At 35.4% G+C, this 20,325-nt stretch overlaps 1 protein-coding gene across 1 annotated transcript in view; it reads left to right on the forward strand.

Annotated features, from left to right (window-relative positions):
* LOC114332539 (serine/threonine-protein kinase 3-like) overlaps nucleotides 1–20,325 on the forward strand; it is a 110,740-nt gene that overhangs the window by 77,765 nt on the left and 12,650 nt on the right. The window contains exons 4-6 of the mRNA XM_028282352.2: nucleotides 2,336–2,469; nucleotides 2,543–2,720; nucleotides 18,212–18,294. Of these exons, the coding sequence (XP_028138153.1) occupies nucleotides 2,336–2,469; nucleotides 2,543–2,720; nucleotides 18,212–18,294 (395 nt within the window). The remainder of the gene's footprint in view (nucleotides 1–2,335; nucleotides 2,470–2,542; nucleotides 2,721–18,211; nucleotides 18,295–20,325) is intronic.

Raw genomic sequence — 20,325 nt, forward strand, 5'->3', positions numbered from 1 at the left:
TTCTCATTTCCGCCACATGCATTCGTTGTTCCTCTTTCTTTTTCACTGCCCAACATTCAGGTCCGTACATCATAGCCGGTCTTATGGCTGTTTTATAGAATTTTCCCTTCAGCTTCATTGGAATTTTTCTGTCACACAACACACCACTCGCTTATTTCCACTTCATCCATCCAGCCCTAATTCTACTGCATGCATCTCCATCTATTTCTCTATTACTTTGTAATACCGATCCTAGGAACTTAAAACTATTGCTTTTCACAATCATTTCACCATCCAAAGATACCATTTTATTTGTAGTAGCTTCGTCTTTAAATGAACATTCCAAATACTCTGTTTTTGTCCTACTAAGTTTTAAACCTTTTTCCTCCAGACTTGTCTCCACTGTTCCAGTTTTTGTTCTAAGTCTCTTTCACTATTTCCTACTAACACGACATCATCAGCATACATTAAGCACCATGGAATGTTACCCTGTAGTTTCGCTGTTATCTGGTCCAAAACTAATGAGAATAAATACGGACTAAGCACAGAGCCTTGGTGCAATCCTACTTTCACATGAAATTTATCAGTCTCTCCCACACCTGTCCTAACACTAGTCGTTACTCCCTCATACATATCCCTCACAATATTTACATATTCACCAGGGACTCCTTTCTTATTGAGTGCCCACCACAGAATCTCTTGAGGAACTCTATCATATGCTTTCTCAAGATCAATGAATACCATATGAGCGTTTGTTTCTTTACTCCTGTATTTTTACATCAACTGTCTTATAATGAAAATTGCATCTGTTGTTGATCTACCCTGCATAAAGCCAAATTAATTCTCGGATATTTCGGTCTCTTCACGTATCCGTCTATCAATTACTCTTTCCTATATTTTCATGGTGTGGCTAAGCAGTTTTACAGCGCTGTAGTTTGTACATTGTTGTATATCTCCCTTGTTTTTGTAAACAGGTACCAGTATACTGCTTCTACATTCGTCTGGCATTTGTCCGACTTCCATAATTCCATTAAATAGACCTGCTAGCCACCTTGTTCCTGTCTCTCCCAATGCTCTCCATACTTCCCCAGAAATATCATCTGGTCCTACCGCTTTTCCTTTCTTTATTTTTTGAAGCGCTTGAGCCACTTCCTCGTTGGTTATTTTGGTGACCATTGCTGCTACTGTCTCCGTTGACTCTACAGGCTGTCTGTCAAATTCTTCATTTAATAAGCTGTAAAAGTACTTTCTCCATCTCTTTTTGACATCCCTTTCGTGAACTAGTATTTTATTATTTTCATCTCGGATACATCTAATCTGATTAAAATCTTTTGCTTTCTTTGCTCTCTGTTTGGCTATTTTATATATCTTCGTTTCGCCTTCCCTGGTATCAAGTTGATCGTATAGGTTTGAATACGCTTCTGCTTTGGCTTTTGCTACTGCTACTTTCGCTTCCTTTTTCGCCACCATATAGTTTTGAAGATCTGTGTCGGATCTGGTTTCTTGCCACTTTTTATATAATTTTCTCTTCTCTTTTATTTTTCCTTGTACTTCGTTTGACCACCACCAAGTCTCTTTATCCTCAAACTTTTTTCCTGACGTTTTCCCAAGTATTTCAATAGCAGTCTCTCTAATACTACGGGCCATTTTTCTCCAAATTGTATTAGGGCTTCCTTTCATGTTCCAACATATTTTTTCTCCTATTCTTCTCCTGAATAGACCTTCTTTCTCATCTTTCAGCAGCCACCACTTGATTTTTTGTGGTCCTCTCCGATATTTTTGTTTAGTTTCGCTTTTTACTTCGATGTCCAGAACAAGCAGCTTATGTTGTTGGCTTACTGTCTCACTAACTATTACCTTGCAGTCCTTGCATTCACGTATGTCTTCTTTCCTTATCATGAAGTAGTCTATTTGGGATTGATGTTGTCCACTTTTGTAGGTAATAAGTTGAGTTTCTCTCTTTTATAATCTGGTACTAATCATGCTATTTTCTTGACCATTCTGTCATCGTTCATTCTTTCTATGTGGCCCATCTACTGCAACTTTGAATTTATTACGTTATCTATTTGTGGTTCTTTGTAAATATTATAAGCTTCCTCATTTGTCCGTCTTATATACTTTTCCTCTGTTCTCTTCCCTCCCAATATTCTTCCGAGTATTTTCCTTTTCCATCTTCTTACTTTTTCTTTTGTTGTTTGGTCAAGTATCCTTGTCTCACATCCGTATATCGCTGTTGGTCTTATTACAGTCTTGTAAATCCAGAATTTCGTATTCCATGACAGCTGCTTTGATCTTATTAAATAATTCATGTCTCCCGCAGGTTAGCATGTTATTAAACTTTTATTATTTTTTGCAGAAAACGCCAAATCATCAAGTATTCTAAACACGATGATACAAGAAGCTCATGAGATCAGAGAAAATCAAAGCTACAAGAATATTCACACGATAGCGAATATCCAAGGACTGAATAAAAGTGTCAACGAAGAATCTGTAAGTACATATTTTGACTTTGTCCAATTGTTTGTTTTTACAATTTACAATATCGCTTCCTTGTTATTTTTAGGATGAAGACGGCGTTTTAGCGAATCAGACGATGGTTTCATGTGCTGACGAAGGTACTTTAGTTCCTAGTAAGGGTGGTACGCTGATACCTCTGTCACCCAGTGGCACTTTGGTAGAAATAGAGTCTGAGTTAGGTACTATGGTGATAAACAGTGATGTGGATGATCAAACAATGAAACGTAAGTTTTATTTTATATATTTTTTAGAATGTGTAAGTCCTATACAAATGTTTATTAATAGACCAGGCGCAACTGTAAAAATATGAGTACATTTGGACGTTGAGAGGTGACTCATATTTTTTTCAGAAATTGCTTGAAAATAACTCAGGTAATAATATTTGAGTTATCCTCCCACTCAAAAAGGTCCGGAACATTGTTTAAATAATTAAAATGTCAAAAATGAAGGAAAAATTCGATTTTTTTCTTTGTTTTTTGATTATAACTTTAAAAGTATTCATTTTCGAGAAAAGTTGTACTAACATAAAGTTGGGTAATTAAATTTCCAACAATATAGCATTGGTTATAAATTTAAAAAATTGTCACCCTTGTTGCAAAATAGCAATAATTGCAAAAAACCATAAAAAAACAAGTATTTGCATTTTACGTTTTTCAACTATTTATGCTATAGTTAGGACCTTCATATTTCACCCAAAAAAACTTTATGATATAATAAAACAATACTGTAAATTTCATTAAGATCGGTTTAATAGATTTTGCAAAATAAATTTTGCAATCCAGCTTTCGCAAAAAAAATGCATTTATTCAAAATGTTGCAGGACTGAAAATAAAGCAGGCAGCAAGTTGAAATTTTGTTTACATATAGAAGAATACTGTACCTTTTATGTGCAATTTGCAAAATTAAAATCGGTTAACTATCACGGCGTCAGGAATTTTTTTAAATAAACATTAAGTTTTGGTGCTACGCGCAGGACAGCGGATACGTTTGGTTTGATTGGGCATTCCAATGACCTTTGATAATGATTGATAGATTTTAATTTTTAGTAAATTTCGATATAAATAAATAAATTTGTTTATTGCAAAATAAAAACACATATTTAGTCCTGTGAAATAATACTTTTTTTAGCAAAAATTTTCTTTGTTCATATATTTTAACTTAGAAAATAAAAGTTTATTATTTTTAAACATATGCAATTGTTTAAACAATATTTCACAAACAATCAAATTAGTTTGATTTTTGTGGAATTAAAATAAAACAAAATATGGAAAATAATATATTAGATAAACACATTTGTTTGTCCCCAGCCGCAATATTTGATAATTTTTGACAGGTCATTGGAATGCCCAATCAGAGCAAACGTATCCGCTGTCCTGCGCGTAGCATCAAAAATTAACGTTTGTTTAAAAAATTCCTGACGCCGTGGTAGTTAACCGATTTTAATTTTGTAAATTGCAAATGAAAGGGATAGTGTCCTTCTATAATAAAAAAAATTTCAGCTTGCTATCTGCTTTATTTTCAGTCCTGCAATATTTTGAAAAAATATTTTCTTTTTTGCGAAAGCTGGATTGCAAAATCTATTCAATCGATCTCAACGAAATGTACAGTATTGTTCTATTATATAATAAAGTTTTTCTGGTTGAAATATGAAGGTCCTAAGTGTAATGGTTGAAAAACGTAAAATTCAAATACTTGTTTTTTATGGTTTTTTTCGCAATTATTGCTAAATATTTAACCAATCCTATATTGTAGGAAATTTAATTACGCAACTTTTATGTCAGTACAACTTTTGTCGGAAATGAATACTTTTAAAGTTAATCAAAATTAAAGTTCTTTTAAAGTTAAATAATCAAAAAGCGAAAAAAAAAATCGAATTTTACCTTCATTTTTTAACATTTTAAAGTCAAAAAAGTTTAACAAATATTAAAGTCAAAATCATCAATTATTTGGTTTCTTTCTTATCATTTATCTATTGACAAAGCTCAGCAGGTCTTGAAGGGCTAGGGCTAAAATACAATTTAGATATATAATAGTTATACAGGGTGTAACACAAATAGTGGTCATAAATTAAATCACATATTCTGGGACCCAAAATAGATTGATTGAACCTAACTTACCTTAGTACAAATGTGCACATAAAAAAGCTACTACTATTTGAAGTTATAAAATAAAAATCGATTTCTTCCAATATATCGAAAACTATTAGAGATGTTTTATTGAAAATGGACATGTGGCATTCTTATGGCAGGAACATCATACAAAAAAATTATAGTGAAATTTGTGCACCCCATAAAAATTTTATGGGGGTTTTGTTCCCTTAAACCCCCCAAACTTCTGTGTACGTTCCAATTAAATTATTTTTGTTTTACCGTTAGTTAAACACACTGTTTTTAAAACTTTTTTGACTCCTAGTACTTTTTTGATAAGCCAGTTTTGATAATCCATATTTGTACAGATACATACATATCATAGTTAAGTACGATTATGGAGACCAGGTAATACATTAATTATAATTTACATTTTTAGGTATATTTTAAGATACATTAAAAAAAGCCACATCTCGATAAATGGTGGCTTATCGAAAAAATACTAGGAGGCAAAAAAGTTTTAAAAACACTGTGTTTAACTAATGGTACCACAATAATAGTTTAAATGGGAACGTATTTGGGGGGTTTAAAGAACAAAACCCCCATAAAATTTTTATGTGAAGATATTAAAAATGAAGACACGAAATTTGAACCACCTGAATTCTTCTCTTGTCATCTGCACTAAGACAAGGCCCGTACACAACATCACCATAGTTGGTGAATGTCATGATGGCAAATGTCACATCATCATCCAATTTCTCAGTATTTGCTTTTTTCATTGTCCATACTTCGCTACCATACGTCACTGTGGGCCTTATTACCATTTTATACAGGGACGCGACAAAGAATGGAAAGACGGTAATTTCTCGAAAACGGCTAAAAAGATTTTAATAGATGTTGCTGGGTAAGGGTCTTCTAATGAGGCCGATATTATAGTGGTAATTACATTATCAAATCTTTCGTTTTTCTGGAAATTTAATGAACTTTCTTATTTCAAATGGAACACCCTGTATATTTTTTGCGTTTTGAAGTCCATGAGAAATGCTGAATATTTTTCATGCTATATTCCCTATACCTAAATGCCACAATTTTGGAGTTATTGCTACATTCATTAAAAAAAAATTTTGAACAAATTATAAAAATCAATTTTTTCGGCCCGGGTAGACATTATTTTAGGTTTTTTGGATTATTGGGAATAAAAAAAGTCTTTTGTAATTTTCCTCTAAAGTTAACCGTTTCCGAGTTATAAACAATTGAAAACTAAAAAAAATCGAAAAATGACGATTTTCTAGGTTCAAAAACACAAGTAAACAATATTATTTTTGCCCATACCTTATTTTAATTATTACCGGTAAGTAATTTGGTCTTATTTAATTTTGAAATATTGTTTTTAGTTGTTAATGGAGCCCGATCGCTTGTCCTCTCATATGCGCTTCATTAACAATTAAAAATACAACCTTTTAGAATAAAAAGTGCAAAAAATTCTTATAGGGAGCTGATAGGTTTGGGCTTGAATTTAGGTGTTTCGTAATTTCACAAATTATTTTTTTTTACTTGTGTTTTTGAACCTTAAAAATCCCCATTTTTCGATTTTTTTCAGTTTTCAGTTGTTTATAACTCGGAAACGGTTAAATTTAGAGGAAAATTACAAGACTTTTTTTATTCCCAATGATCCAAAAAACCTAAAATAATATCTACCCGGGCCGAAAAAATTGATTTTTATAATTTGTTCAAATTTTTCTTTAATAAATGTAGCAATAACGCAGAAATTATGGCATTTAGGTATAGGGAATATAACATGAAAAATAATCAGTATTTCTCATGGACTCAAAACACAAAAAATATACAGGGTCTTTCATTTGAAATAAGAAAGTTCATTAGATTTCCAGAAAAACGGAAGATTTGACAACAATGTAATTATCACTATAATATTGGCCGCATTGAAGACCCTTAAATACCAAAATCTATAAAAATTGTTTTAGCGGTTTACGAGAAGTTACCGTGTTTCCATACTTTGTCGCTACCCTGTATATCTGGATTTGGATTTTATCAGTGGTCTTAGGCTTCCCATCTTTTTATTTTCCTATACCAATCTGGCATTCAGTTCCCATTCTTCCTGGTCTTTCTCTTCTATAATAACCCCCAGATTAGTAAAATGGACCGCTCTCTCGAAATTATATTCCCTTGATTCCATCTTCCACCGTGTTTTTGCCTCCATATATAGCTCTGAGCATTTTCCTTTCCCATCCTTACAATTTCTCCGTATTCTGTCGCTTTTTTCATTGTCCATACTTAGCTACCATACGTCACTGTGGGCCTTATTACCGTTTTATATATATCCTTAACTTAATTATTCTCGATACATATACCTCGTCCAATTTACTTACCGTTGCACGTCATCCGCGCCATAGCCTGTGACACGATACCAACACGAAATATTTAGGCGGTGGGTGTGTTCTTTTTTAGAATCAAAATGATTCTAAAGGGGAACACACCTACCGCCTAGATATTTCGTGTTGGTATCGTGTCACAGGCTATAGCGCGGATGACGTGCAACGGTAAGTAAATTGGACGAGGTATATGTGAATTTCATCAGTGGTCGTAGACTTCCCATTTTTTTTTTTTTTGTTTTCTATGACAATCTGGCATTCAGTTCTCATTCTTACTGCCTTTCTCTTCTGTAACAACCACCAGATTAGTAAAATGGACCACTCTCTCGAAATTATATTCTCTTGATTCCAATGACAACAATACTCAAAATTTATTCATTTCATCTAATCTAATCCATTCGATGCTCGTGTGGAAAAAAATACTGTAAAATTGCTGGGCATGATAATTGACAACACACTGACTTGGTATAACCATATTGACCATCTCAAAGGTAAACTTGATGAGTGAAAGAGTTGATGAATGAAAGAAGAAAAAACAAAACCATTAATAAGACCCGCTATAACAGCTTCAAAACCAAATAAGAAGAAAAATTAGGCTAAAGAAACCTACTTCTCTGAAAAATGTAAAGAAATAGAAGAACTGCAAAACACATATGACAACTTCAACCTACATAAAAAAGTCAAAGAACTAGCCGGAATAGGAAATAGAAGAACCTCAAATATATTGCTCGACAAAAATGGAAATATTATAATGGAGACAAAACGAAAACTACGACGATGGAAAGAGTATATCGAGGAACTATTTCATGACCAGAGAGAAGCTAGTACATCCGTAGATAGCCAAACGGGAGATGTAGGCCCAGAGATAACCAAATCAGAGGTTAGTCAGGCAATAAACTCTATGAAAACCAATAAATCTGCTGGTCCAGATGAATTGCCTAGCGAGCTGATAAAGTTGGTCAACGAGAAAAACCTGGACATAATAGTAGAACTGTTCAACGCTATCTAGACTACAGGAATCATCCCTAGAGAAATGTTGACATCAGCCTTTGTGTGTTTGCCAAAGAAGGTGAATGCAAAAGAATGCAGTGACTACCGAACCATAAGCTTAATGTCACATACCTTGAAAATTCTATTGAAAATTATCCACGCCAGAATACACTCTAAATTGGAGCTAGATATTAGTGACACTCAATATGGGTTCCGCAATGGTATGGGTACCAGAGAGGCATTGTTCTCCTTCAACGTGCTGACACAGAGATGTTTGGATGTTAACCATCCTCTTTACGTTTACGTATAGTATAAAGCCTACAATAAAGCGTTTGATAAAGTAAAACATGATAGACTCATGGAAATTCTAAAAAATAAAAACCTAGATGAAAGAGATTTAAGACTAATAACACACCTCTATTACAATCAGCGAGCAATAGTAAGAATTGAAAAAGAAACATCTGAAGAAATGGAAATAAAGAGAGGAGTCAGGCAAGGCTGCATACTATCACCTCTATTATTTAACGCTTATTCTGAAGAGGTAATGCGAGAAACTCTGGAAGATGAAACAGTCGGCATAAGAGTAAATGGAGTCTTAGTTAACAACATCAGATATGCAGATGATACAGTAACAATAGCCGATAGTTTACAAGACCTGCAAAGACTCATGAGTAAAATAGTAAGGTGTAGTAGGGAGTACGGACTCTCTCAATATCAAAAAGACGAAGTTTATGAAAATTAGTAAAAACAACCATAATACTAACGAAATCTTGATAGTAGAGGGCCAGCAGATCGAAAGAGTAAAAAAGTACATTTACCTAGGAACACTTATAACAGAAAATAATGACTACACTGCAGAAATAAAAGTCAGAATCGAAAAAGCACGTTCTAATTTTATAAAAATGAAAAAGGTCATATGTAGCAAAGATTTAAAGTACGCCTAACAAAATGTTACGTCTACAGTGTTCTATACTATGGAGTGGAATCATGGACGTTAAATGTAGAGACAATGAGACGACTTAACGCCTTTGAAATGTGGTCCTATAGAAGAATTATGAGGGTTTCCTGGGTAGATAGAGTTACAAACAATGAAGTACTGAAAAGAATAGGTAAAGAGAAGGAAGTTGAAGTTACAATTAAAGAAAAGAAGCTACAGTATCTCGGACATGTGATGCGGGGCGAGAAGTATGGCATCCTACGACTCATAATGCAGGGAAAGATAGATGGCAGAAGAAGCATCGGAAGAAGACGAATTTCATGGTTGAAAAACCTGAGAGAATGGTTTGGATGCAGCTCAAAACAACTATTTAGAGCTACTGCCTCAAAAATTAAAATAGCTATGATGATTGCCAACCTCCGTAGCGGAGATGGCACCTGAAGAAGAAGGTAAACTTTCAAGTACTTTATTTTTACTTAGACAACTAAAACTTGTTACAAGTGTTGATACCTTAAGAACAATTTACTTTTCTCTTTTCCATTCGTTTTTAAGCTATGGCGTTATTTTGTGGGGAAACTCTTACAATGCACTAACAATATTTAAATTGCAAAAAAAAGCAATTAGAATAATTGCAAAAGTTGGTTACTTGGAATCCATTATTTATTTAATATAAAATAATGCCCTTGCCAACACTATAGCTATACAATGTTCTCGTGGAAACACACAAAACTGCAGATACTTTAGTTAAACAGTCTGACTTGCATAATTACAGCACAAGAGGTGCCAATAATATCAGAACAGTCAAATATCGTTTGAGTAAATCACAAAAAGAACTCAATTGACTTTAACATATATTATGATGTCCTACCTAAGGATTTTAAAAACCTTACAATCAATAAATTTAAAGTCATTTTGAAAAAATATCTTCTGAGATTTGCTTTTTACTCTGTTAGGGAATATTTTGATCATTTTAAAGCAGTATCATGGACATGAATATTACTCACTATGTTTTCCGATGTCTTATTTTGTGAATGTGCGTGAATGTATTCATATTTCTATATATGTTATTTGTATATATACATTATCTTATATATCTTATAAATTTTATATATATCAAATTGACTTGCCACAATTCAATTTTTTTTTTTTTTGTAAACGTAGTTAATAAATTTTTGAATCAAATTCTGTGGCAAATAGACATGCTCTAATGCCATCCACTCTCATCACACACACACACAAATTTTTGAATCTTGAATCTTTGAATCCTTCCACCATGTTTTTGCCTTCATAGCTCATGCCTCGGAACATTTTCCTTCCCCATCTTTCCAATTTCTCTGTATTTACTTTTTTCATTGTCCATACTTCGCTACCATACGTCACTGTGGGCCTTTTGACCGTTTGATATATCCTTAACTTTCTTTTTCTCGATACATATTTTTGGATTTCATCAGTGGTCTTTTTTTTCGTGGAATTTATGGCTTTGGTGAGAACCAATTAGCCAGACTATGTTAGATTGAATAATTAATTTGTGTAAAATGTTTCATAGTATCAAACTTGAGCTGATGTATTCATTTGTTTTGTTGGTAATAACGAGCGATCCACAATTATTGGGATCAAAGCTAGCCGTGCAAAAATTACGTATGTCTTGTTTTAATCAGAATTTATATCATTGGTTTATCAATTAATTTTGATTAACATTATAAAACATAAAAAATCAGTCAAAACCTTTAACACAGAACTTTAATCAAAAATAAAAAGAATTAACAAAATTATGAGTAACAATAATAAATAAAATCAAACAAGATGCTGTATATGTCCACCACCAACATCTCTACATAACCTAACTTTTCTTGTTAAGTTGACGTACACTGCAAAGTTAACGTCAACTGGAAAGTATATCTGAATTAAGAATAGACATGCACTGTATAGCTATCTCTGTCGTTCAGAGCCACCTATGGTGACAATAATTTTGGATCACACGTTATGTAGCATTAGTTAATTTTTTTTCACATCAAACCGGTTCAACACCTCGGAGGTTTCAGCCGTCTTTGTGTGTGTGTGTGTGTGTGTGTGTGTGTGTGTGTGTGTGTGTGTGTGTGTGTGTGTGTTTTTATTTCTTTTTTTTATTATTTTATTTATTTCTTAATTATTTTTTTTGTAATCACCTTTTTCTTTCCTATAATGCTTTACATTTAGTTTCTTTCGCAGAATTGCTTACAAAATTGGTTAGTAATTTTACAATTTTAGTTTACAGTTTATGATGTATTGATGAAGTACATAAAGGATATCATTATTTCCTAAAAAAATAATACAATTTAGGTCTATTGGAAGGTTTATCTTGTAGTGAATTAAGTTTTTATATAGTTTATTAATGTTTACATTATTTATTGGCCATTCAAGTAAGACATGTACCACAACTACAAAGTGGATCGACTGTAATTTTCATTTTGTGCTTATAATAAGGTGTTAGTGCATGGTTAGCACGTATCCAATGTATTGTGGCGACAAAGTTTCTGTTTGGTATTTTGTGAAACCATGGTTTTCTGGGGATTCTTTGCTGGTGTTTACAAAAGTTTGTTCCGGTTGTTGATGCACTGTATAGGTTTTGCCACATATCATTTATTTTGTGTCTTTGATTTAAGAATAAATCGGACGGGGGTAGTTTAAGATTTAGTTCTTCTCCTGATGTTGGGTGTGGGGCTGTTTTTGCTAAGGCATCTACCATTTCATTACCTGCGTGTCCCTTTACCCATAGATATATGACGACTTTATTCTTGATGTGTATCTCATTGTGTAAATACAGGATGTTTGCTTCAATATGATTAACTGATCTATTTATTTTTACATTTTTAAGTTTATCTACTGCACTTTTGCTGTCCGTACATATTATGAATTTGTCGTGGTTAGAGCTGAGTATGTATTTCATAGCTTGCACTATTGCTGTTAATTCTGCAGTGTATATGGAAGCTTCCTTCTATATACACTATATGGAACTAGTATCCCGTTATATGGAACTAGTATCCCGAATAAAGTACGTGCCTAGTAGTGGCAGGATACGGGCAACAATACATTGGCTTATAGGGCAGTCCTTACAGTAGGGATCCTGGCCTATACAGAAAAATGAGGCGGATGTGGGGTAATACTGCACTTTGGTTACATTGGTGGTGTATTGGCTAAACGTGCAGGGCAGGGTATGGTGCTGATAGAAAAGGCATTCAGGCATCAAATATCCAAAAATCTTTTCAGGCCATAATAATGAAAAGACCTTCTCCAAACGCACTAAAAACTTATACTGAAATGATGGCATCTCCTGAGGTAAAATGTTCCGGAAGTAAAATGAGCCTCCGTTCGGATCTCCGGGTGAGGACTATCTCAGGGGGAACACCATTACAGGTTAGAAAAATCAGGATAGGGTCTTGGAATCTTGGTAGTCTTACAGGTAAGAGTCTGGAGTTAGTGGATGCGCTCAAACGAAGAAGATTTCAAATTGCTTGTATTCAAGAAATTGGGTGGAAAGGACAAAGGGCGAAAGAACTAGGTGATGGATATAAATTGTGGTATGTAGGGAGTAGTAAGACCAGAAATGGAGTTGGTATAATTGCTGATAGTGAAATGAAAGATAACGTAGTAGAAGTTGTAAGAACGAGTGATAGAATGATGTCAGTGAAATTTATAATTGATAAAGAGGTATTGAATGTTGTGTGTGTGTGTGTGTGTGTGTGTGTGTGTGTGTGTGTGTGTGTGTGTGTGTGTGTGTGTGTGTGTGTGTGTGTGTGTGTGTGTGTGTGTGTGTGTGTGTGTGTGTGTGTGTGTGTGTGTGTGTGTGTGTGTGTGTGTGTGTGTGTGTGTGTGTGTGTGTGTGTGTGTGTGTGTGTGTGTGTGTGTGTGTGTGTGTGTGTGTGTGTGTGTGTGTGTGTGTGTGTGTGTGTGTGTGTGTGTGTGTGTGTGTGTGTGTGTGTGTGTGTGTGTGTGTGTGTGTGTGTGTGTGTGTGTGTGTGTGTGTGTGTGTGTGTGTGTGTGTGTGTGTGTGTGTGTGTGTGTGTGTGTGTGTGTGTGTGTGTGTGTGTGTGTGTGTGTGTGTGTGTGTGTGTGTGTGTGTGTGTGTGTGTGTGTGTGTGTGTGTGTGTGTGTGTGTGTGTGTGTGTGTGTGTGTGTGTGTGTGTGTGTGTGTGTGTGTGTGTGTGTGTGTGTGTGTGTGTGTGTGTGTGTGTGTGTGTGTGTGTGTGTGTGTGTGTGTGTGTGTGTGTGTGTGTGTGTGTGTGTGTGTGTGTGTGTGTGTGTGTGTGTGTGTGTGTGTGTGTGTGTGTGTGTGTGTGTGTGTGTGTGTGTGTGTGTGTGTGTGTGTGTGTGTGTGTGTGTGTGTGTGTGTGTGTGTGTGTGTGTGTGTGTGTGTGTGTGTGTGTGTGTGTGTGTGTGTGTGTGTGTGTGTGTGTGTGTGTGTGTGTGTGTGTGTGTGTGTGTGTGTGTGTGTGTGTGTGTGTGTGTGTGTGTGTGTGTGTGTGTGTGTGTGTGTGTGTGTGTGTGTGTGTGTGTGTGTGTGTGTGTGTGTGTGTGTGTGTGTGTGTGTGTGTGTGTGTGTGTGTGTGTGTGTGTGTGTGTGTGTGTGTGTGTGTGTGTGTGTGTGTGTGTGTGCGTGGGTGTGCGTGGGTGTGTGTGTGTGTGTGTGTGTGTGTGTGTGTGTGTGTGTGTGTGTGTGTGTGTGTGTGTGTGTGTGTGTGTGTGTGTGTGTGTGTGTGTGTGTGTGTGTGTGTGTGTGTGTGTGTGTGTGTGTGTGTGTGTGTGTGTGTGTGTGTGTGTGTGTGTGTGTGTGTGTGTGTGTGTGTGTGTGTGTGTGTGTGTGTGTGTGTGTGTGTGTGTGTGTGTGTGTGTGTGTGTGTGTGTGTGTGTGTGTGTGTGTGTGTGTGTGTGTGTGTGTGTGTGTGTGTGTGTGTGTGTGTGTGTGTGTGTGTGTGTGTGTGTGTGTGTGTGTGTGTGTGTGTGTGTGTGTGTGTGTGTGTGTGTGTGTGTGTGTGTGTGTGTGTGTGTGTGTGTGTGTGTGTGTGTGTGTGTGTGTGTGTGTGTGTGTGTGTGTGTGTGTGTGTGTGTGTGTGTGTGTGTGTGTGTGTGTGTGTGTGTGTGTGTGTGTGTGTGTGTGTGTGTGTGTGTGTGTGTGTGTGTGTGTGTGTGTGTGTGTGTGTGTGTGTGTGTGTGTGTGTGTGTGTGTGGTTGGTGTGTGTGTGTGTGTGTGTGTGTGTGTGTGTGTGTGTGTGTGTATGCTCCTCAAACAGGTCTGGGTGAGAATGAAAGAAGAGCTTTCTATGACTAATTAGGAGACGTACTGAGTGATATTCCAGCAGAGGAGAAAGTTATAATAGGAGGTGATTTCAATGCACATGTGGGCCAAGCCAAGACAGGATTTGAAACAATACATGGGGGATTAAGCTTTGGAATTAGTAATGAAGCTGGAGATGACATGCTACAATTAGCAACAGCATTGGATATGGCGATTGTTAACACATTCTTTAAAAAGAGAAAAACTCAACTCATTACCTACAAAAGTGGACAACATCAATCCCAAATAGACTACTTTATGATAAGGAAGGAAGACATACATGAATGCAAGGACTGCAAGGTAATAGTTAGTGAGACAGTAAGCCAACAGCATAAGCTGCTTGTTCTGGACATCGAAGTAAAAAGTGAAACTAAACAAAAATATTGGAGAGGACCACAAAAAATCAAGTGGTGGATGCTAAAAGATGAGAAGGAAGGTCTATTCAGGGAAAGAATAGTAGAAAAAATATGTTGGAACATGAAAGGAAGCCCTAACACAATTTGGAGAAAAATGGCCAATATTATTAGAGAGGCTATTGAAATACTTGGGAAAACGTCAGGAAAGAAGTTTGAGGATAAAGAGACTTGGTGGTGGTCAAATGAAGTACAAGGAAAAATAAAAGAGAAGGGAAAATTATATAAAAAAGTGGCAAGAAACCAGATCGGACATAGATCTTCAAAACTATATGGTCGCCAAAAAGGAAGCGAAAGTAGCAGTAGCAAAGCTGTAGCAGTAGCAAAGCTAAAGCAGAAGCGTATTCAAACCTATACGATCAACTTGATACCAGGGAAGGCGAAGCAAAGATATATAAAATAGCCAAACAGAGAGCAAAGAATGCAAGAGATTTTAATCAGATTAGATGTATCCGAGATGAAAATAATAAAATACTAATTCACGAAAAGGATGTCAAAAAGAGATGGAGAAATTATTTTGACAGTCTATTAAATGAAGAATTTGACAGACAGCCTGTGGAGTTAACGGAGACAGTAACAGCAATGGTTACCAGAATAACAAACGAGGAAGTGGCTCAACGCTTCAAAAAATAAAGAAAGGAAAAGCAGTCGGACCAGATGATATTCCTGGGGAAGTATGGAGAGCATTGGGAGAGACAGGAACAAGTTGGCTAGCAGGTCTATTTAATAGAATTATGGAAGTTGGACAAATGCCAGACGAATGGAGAAGCAGTATATTAGTACCTGTCTACAAAAACAAGGGAGACATACAACAATGCACAAACTACAGGGCTATAAAACTACTTAGCCACTCCATGAAAATATGGGAGAGAGTAATTGATAGACGGATACGTGAAGAAACCGAAATATCCGATAATCAATTTGGCTTTATGCAGGGCAGATCAACAACAGATGCAATTTTCATTGTAAGGCAACTAATGGAAAAATACAGGAATAAAGAGACCAACGCTCATATGGTATTCATTGATCTTGAGAAAGCATATGATAGAGTTCCTCGAGAGGTTCTGTGGTGGGCACTCAATAAGAAAGGAGTCCCTGGCGAGTATGTAAAGATTGTAAGAGATATGTATGAGGGAGTAACAACTAGTGTTAGGACAGGTGTGGGAGAGACTGATAAATTTCAGGTGAAAGTAGGATTGCACCAAGGCTCGGTGCTTAGTCCTTATTTATTCTCATTAGTTTTGGACCAGATAACAGCGAAACTACAGGCTAGTATTCCATGGTGCCTAATGTATGCTGATGATGTAGTGTTAATAGTAAATAGTGAAAGAGATTTAGAACAAAAACTGGAGCAGTGGAGACAAGCTCTGGAGGAAAAAGGTTTAAAACTTAGTAGGACAAAAACAGAGTATTTGGAATGTTCATTTAAAGATGGAGTTACTACAAATAAAATGGTATCTTTGGATGGTGAAATGATTGTGAAAAGTAATAGTTTTAAGTACCTAGGATCGGTATTACAGAGTAATGGAGAAATAGATGGAGATGCATGCAGTAGAGTTAGGGCTGGATGGATGAAGTGGAAAGAAGTGAGTTGTGTGTTGTGTGACAGAAAAATTCCAATGAAGCTGAAGGGAAAATTCTATAAAACAGCCATAAGACCGGCTATGATGCACGGAACTGAATGTTGGGAAGTGAAAAAGAAAGAGGAACAACGAATGCATGTGGCGGAAATGAGAATGCTTAGATGGATGAGTGGAATGACAAAGAAGGATAAAATTAGAAATGAATATATTAGGGGAAGTCTAGGTGTGGCACCAATTGATGCCAAAATGAGAGAGCATAGGTTAAGATGGTTTGGTCATGTTCAACGTCGAGACGTGAATCACCCAATACGAAGAATAGCTGAAGTGCAGATTCCTGGAAGGAGTAGGAGAGGAAGACCAAAGAAGACCTGGGGGGAGACGATAAGGCAGGACATGTTGGTAAAGGGGATTAACATTGATATGACCCAAGATAGAATTGTGTGGAGAAATGCAATTAGGGAAGCCGACCCCGCATAGGGATAAGGCAAAGAGAATGATGATGATGTGGAAGCTTCCTTTGGTAAAATAATTTTTTTGTCAGTATTTTTCTCAAAGTGGTAAAAGGCACAACTGGTGTACTCTTTTGATTTTGATCCATCAGTGAATATAGAATCATAGTTTGGCCAGTATTAGTTTTTTTGTTTCGTTGAACTTTGTTTGATTGATACTTGCTACTTCTTGACTTTCAAAATAGTAGGTTCTAATTTCATGTGATAAAAATTTGTTCTGGTCAGTAAATTAAAACCGGGGGGAGTTGGTTGGAATAAAGTATATCTGTAATGTCATCTATTCCTCAGAAAGTTTCTACTATGGGTGGGGGGGGGGGGGGTTTCTTGAAGTGCCAGTATCTATGGGTCAAAACTTGAACTGTTAGTGACTGTATACTATTGAGGTAAGAAGTTTTTTTGGAAATGGTTTTTATCATGAATTTTCTGGACAATAGTTGTCTTCTTAGTTTAAGAGGGGGTTCCACGGCTTCAGATTGTATAATGTTTATGGGCGTTGACTTAAGATATCCCAGGCAACCTCTTAAGCATTTATTTTGTTGTATCTCGATTTTATTTAGATGTGTATCTGCTGCTGTTCCATAGAGTTGACTTCCATAATCCATTATTGATCGTACCATTGTTTTTTAGATTTAAAGCCGTATTTGGGTCTGCTCCCCACTTTGCTCTACAAAACGCTCTTAAAATATTTAAATAATTACTTGTTTTGATAATTTGGTGGATACCCAATACGTCCAAACGTGGATACGTTTCCATAATAGTTTTCTATCTAGATTCAGACCGAGATATTTTACAGAGTTACTAATACAGAGTTTATATTTTCCTATTCTTAATTGTCTTTGATAGTAGTTTCTGTTTCTAGAGAAAATACATATATTGATTTTGGACTCGGATATGGAAAATCAGTGGTCTTAGACTCCTCCATTCTCACCCTTAATCTGACGCATGTGCCAATTTCTTTGATGACTTGTCACTTGCTTTAGCAAGGCTGTTCTCCCTTGGGGAAGAAACTTTCCAACTCTTCATACAGCTTTGCAGACCATCTTTTCTTAGCACTAGGTTAAGTGTGCTTTGATTCACTCTTTGCTACCTTTTATGTAAACTTCCTCTGCTTTAGACCACTCATATCTCTTTCCAACCTATTTCTTCTCCCTAATCTTCTGTTGCACATTATCTCTAGGATGCTCTTTACTATACAGCTTTGAATGATTGAATAAGGCCTAATATAAAAGAAGATGCAGTCTGGTACTCCAGTCTGTGACTCAGGCTCCTCGTTGCACGGTACAATACACTTTTACCCTCTGTCTTGTTGCTCTCTTAGTTCTCTTGCAGCGGTCTACCAGGATGGAGCCCCATCAAGATGTATACACTGTAGGTGTAGAATAAGAATACAGTGTAGAAATATCACAAGAAAATAGTTTCAGCTCCATTCTTTTAAAATATCAGTTAAAATCGAATGTTATTTAATTATAAATTGAAATAATACTTATTTTTACAGGTCATGACACCAATTCACAGGGTGGAAAGAAGTACAGGCCAATGTTCTTAGAACATTTTGATCGAAAGGAAGCTGAAGTTAAGGTAACTATTTTATCATTTACATTTTCTTTCTTAAAATGACCCAATTTTCATAATACAACACATTCTGAGCAGAACTGAAGAGGTTTAATGGTGATACCCACTACGTATCATACAGTACATTGACAAGGTGAGATCCCTTGAAAAACAAGGTGAGATTCCTAATTTGAGACAGCAAGATGGCTTTTCTTCAACTTGGTACTGAAAAATGTAAACCAAGTAAAAGTACCGAAGTTACTACAATGATTTGTTTTGCCAATACCATTTGCATTATTGCAAATACAAAATTCGAATTCAAAACGCACTAACAGATACAATCCATGTTAGAAAGGGCCTACGATAGGGCCCTATCCTGTATTCTGTTCAACGTCACATTAGAGAAAATAATTAGAGTCAAAAGTCAACACCAGAGGAACAATAATAACAAAAAGTGTACAAATATTGGCATTTGCAGATGATATTGATATCATAGCTAGAAGCGAAAGAGAGATGATGTTACGTTTGAACGAAAAATCTTTAAGACACATACATGGTGATTGATTAGTAGGGTAAAGCTCAATATATCCGCTATAGTAATAGATAGCAATAAAAGTTAATAACACAAATTTTAGCCACCTTTGAGCTTCACATTACAAAATTAGTTAGAACGATACAGGGTGCTCGATAACACAGTGGCAAACCAAACTTATGTTTTTTTAAATGGAACACCCTATATTTTATTTTATATTCGAAATCCTGTTAACTTCTTCATCACAAAAATATAAAGGTTTGTTATGTTATACAGGGTATTTACAAAGTTATAAACAAAACAGCAATGGTTTATTAATGCCATATTTTTTACGTATTGTCAAAATTTTCAAGAATTATTGATATTGCTAATTTTCTTTATATCAAATACAGGGTGAGTCAAAACGCAAGTACATTATTTTCTCAGTAATTTTAAATGGAACACCCTGTATTTAATATCACTATTGAAAAGTACCATTACCGTACTTTAATTTTTAGATAACATTCCATATGTCTATATTTATTAGTTTTCGAGATATTTTGTTTTAATGTTAAATAAAAATTAAAGTACGGTAATATTACTTTTCAATAATGATATAAAATACAGGGTGTTCCATTTAACATTACTGAGAAAATAATGTACTTGCGTTTTGACTCAACCTGTATTTGATATAACGAAAATTAGCAATGTCAATAATTCTTGAAAATTTTGACAATAAATAAAAAAATATGGCATTAATAAACCATTGCTGTTGTGCTTATTTTTATTTATACAGGGAGTTGAACTTGTTACGATTTTCATACAAAATTGGTTATAACTTTGTAAATACCCTGTATAACATAACAAACCTTTATATTTTTGTGATGGAGAAGTTGACAGGATTTCGAATATAAAATCAAATATAGGATGTTCCGTTTAAAAAAACATAAGTTTGGTCTGCCACTGTGTTATCGAACGACCTGTAATATTCTAACTAATTTTGTAATATGAAGCACAAAGTTGGCTACAATATTTGTTATTAACTTTGATTGCTATCTATTACTATAGCGGATCTATTGAGCTTTACCCCACTAATCAATCACCCTGTATATAAGGGGGTGAAAGAAATTGACGTATGGCGCAGAAGATATAATTTTGAATTATGCGCAGCATACAACCAACCCGACGTCATAACATCTATAAAGATGGGACGTCTGCGCTGGATGGGCCATGTTGAACGGATGTTGGAGACTGAAACACCAAAACATATAATGAGGTAGAGCTGCTGATGATGATGATTTGCATTATTGCTGAATAAACACTTTTTTATTGAAGATAAGGATATTTGCAGCATTAATAAACATTTTCTATTAGTATCACGCTTAGTACATTTTTGTCAATTCACTAACAATACAAACAAAGTGCAGTATAATCTCACTCTTACAGTTTACAATTTTGTATACAAGTTAGAATTCTTAATTTAGATCTGCTGTTTGTCCATGTATTTGCTGTATCCCATCATTGATCTGCACATACCTTTGAATTCA

The sequence above is a fragment of the Diabrotica virgifera genome, chromosome 10 (assembly GCF_917563875.1).
Source record: "Diabrotica virgifera virgifera chromosome 10, PGI_DIABVI_V3a".
NCBI lineage: Eukaryota > Metazoa > Arthropoda > Insecta > Coleoptera > Chrysomelidae > Diabrotica > Diabrotica virgifera.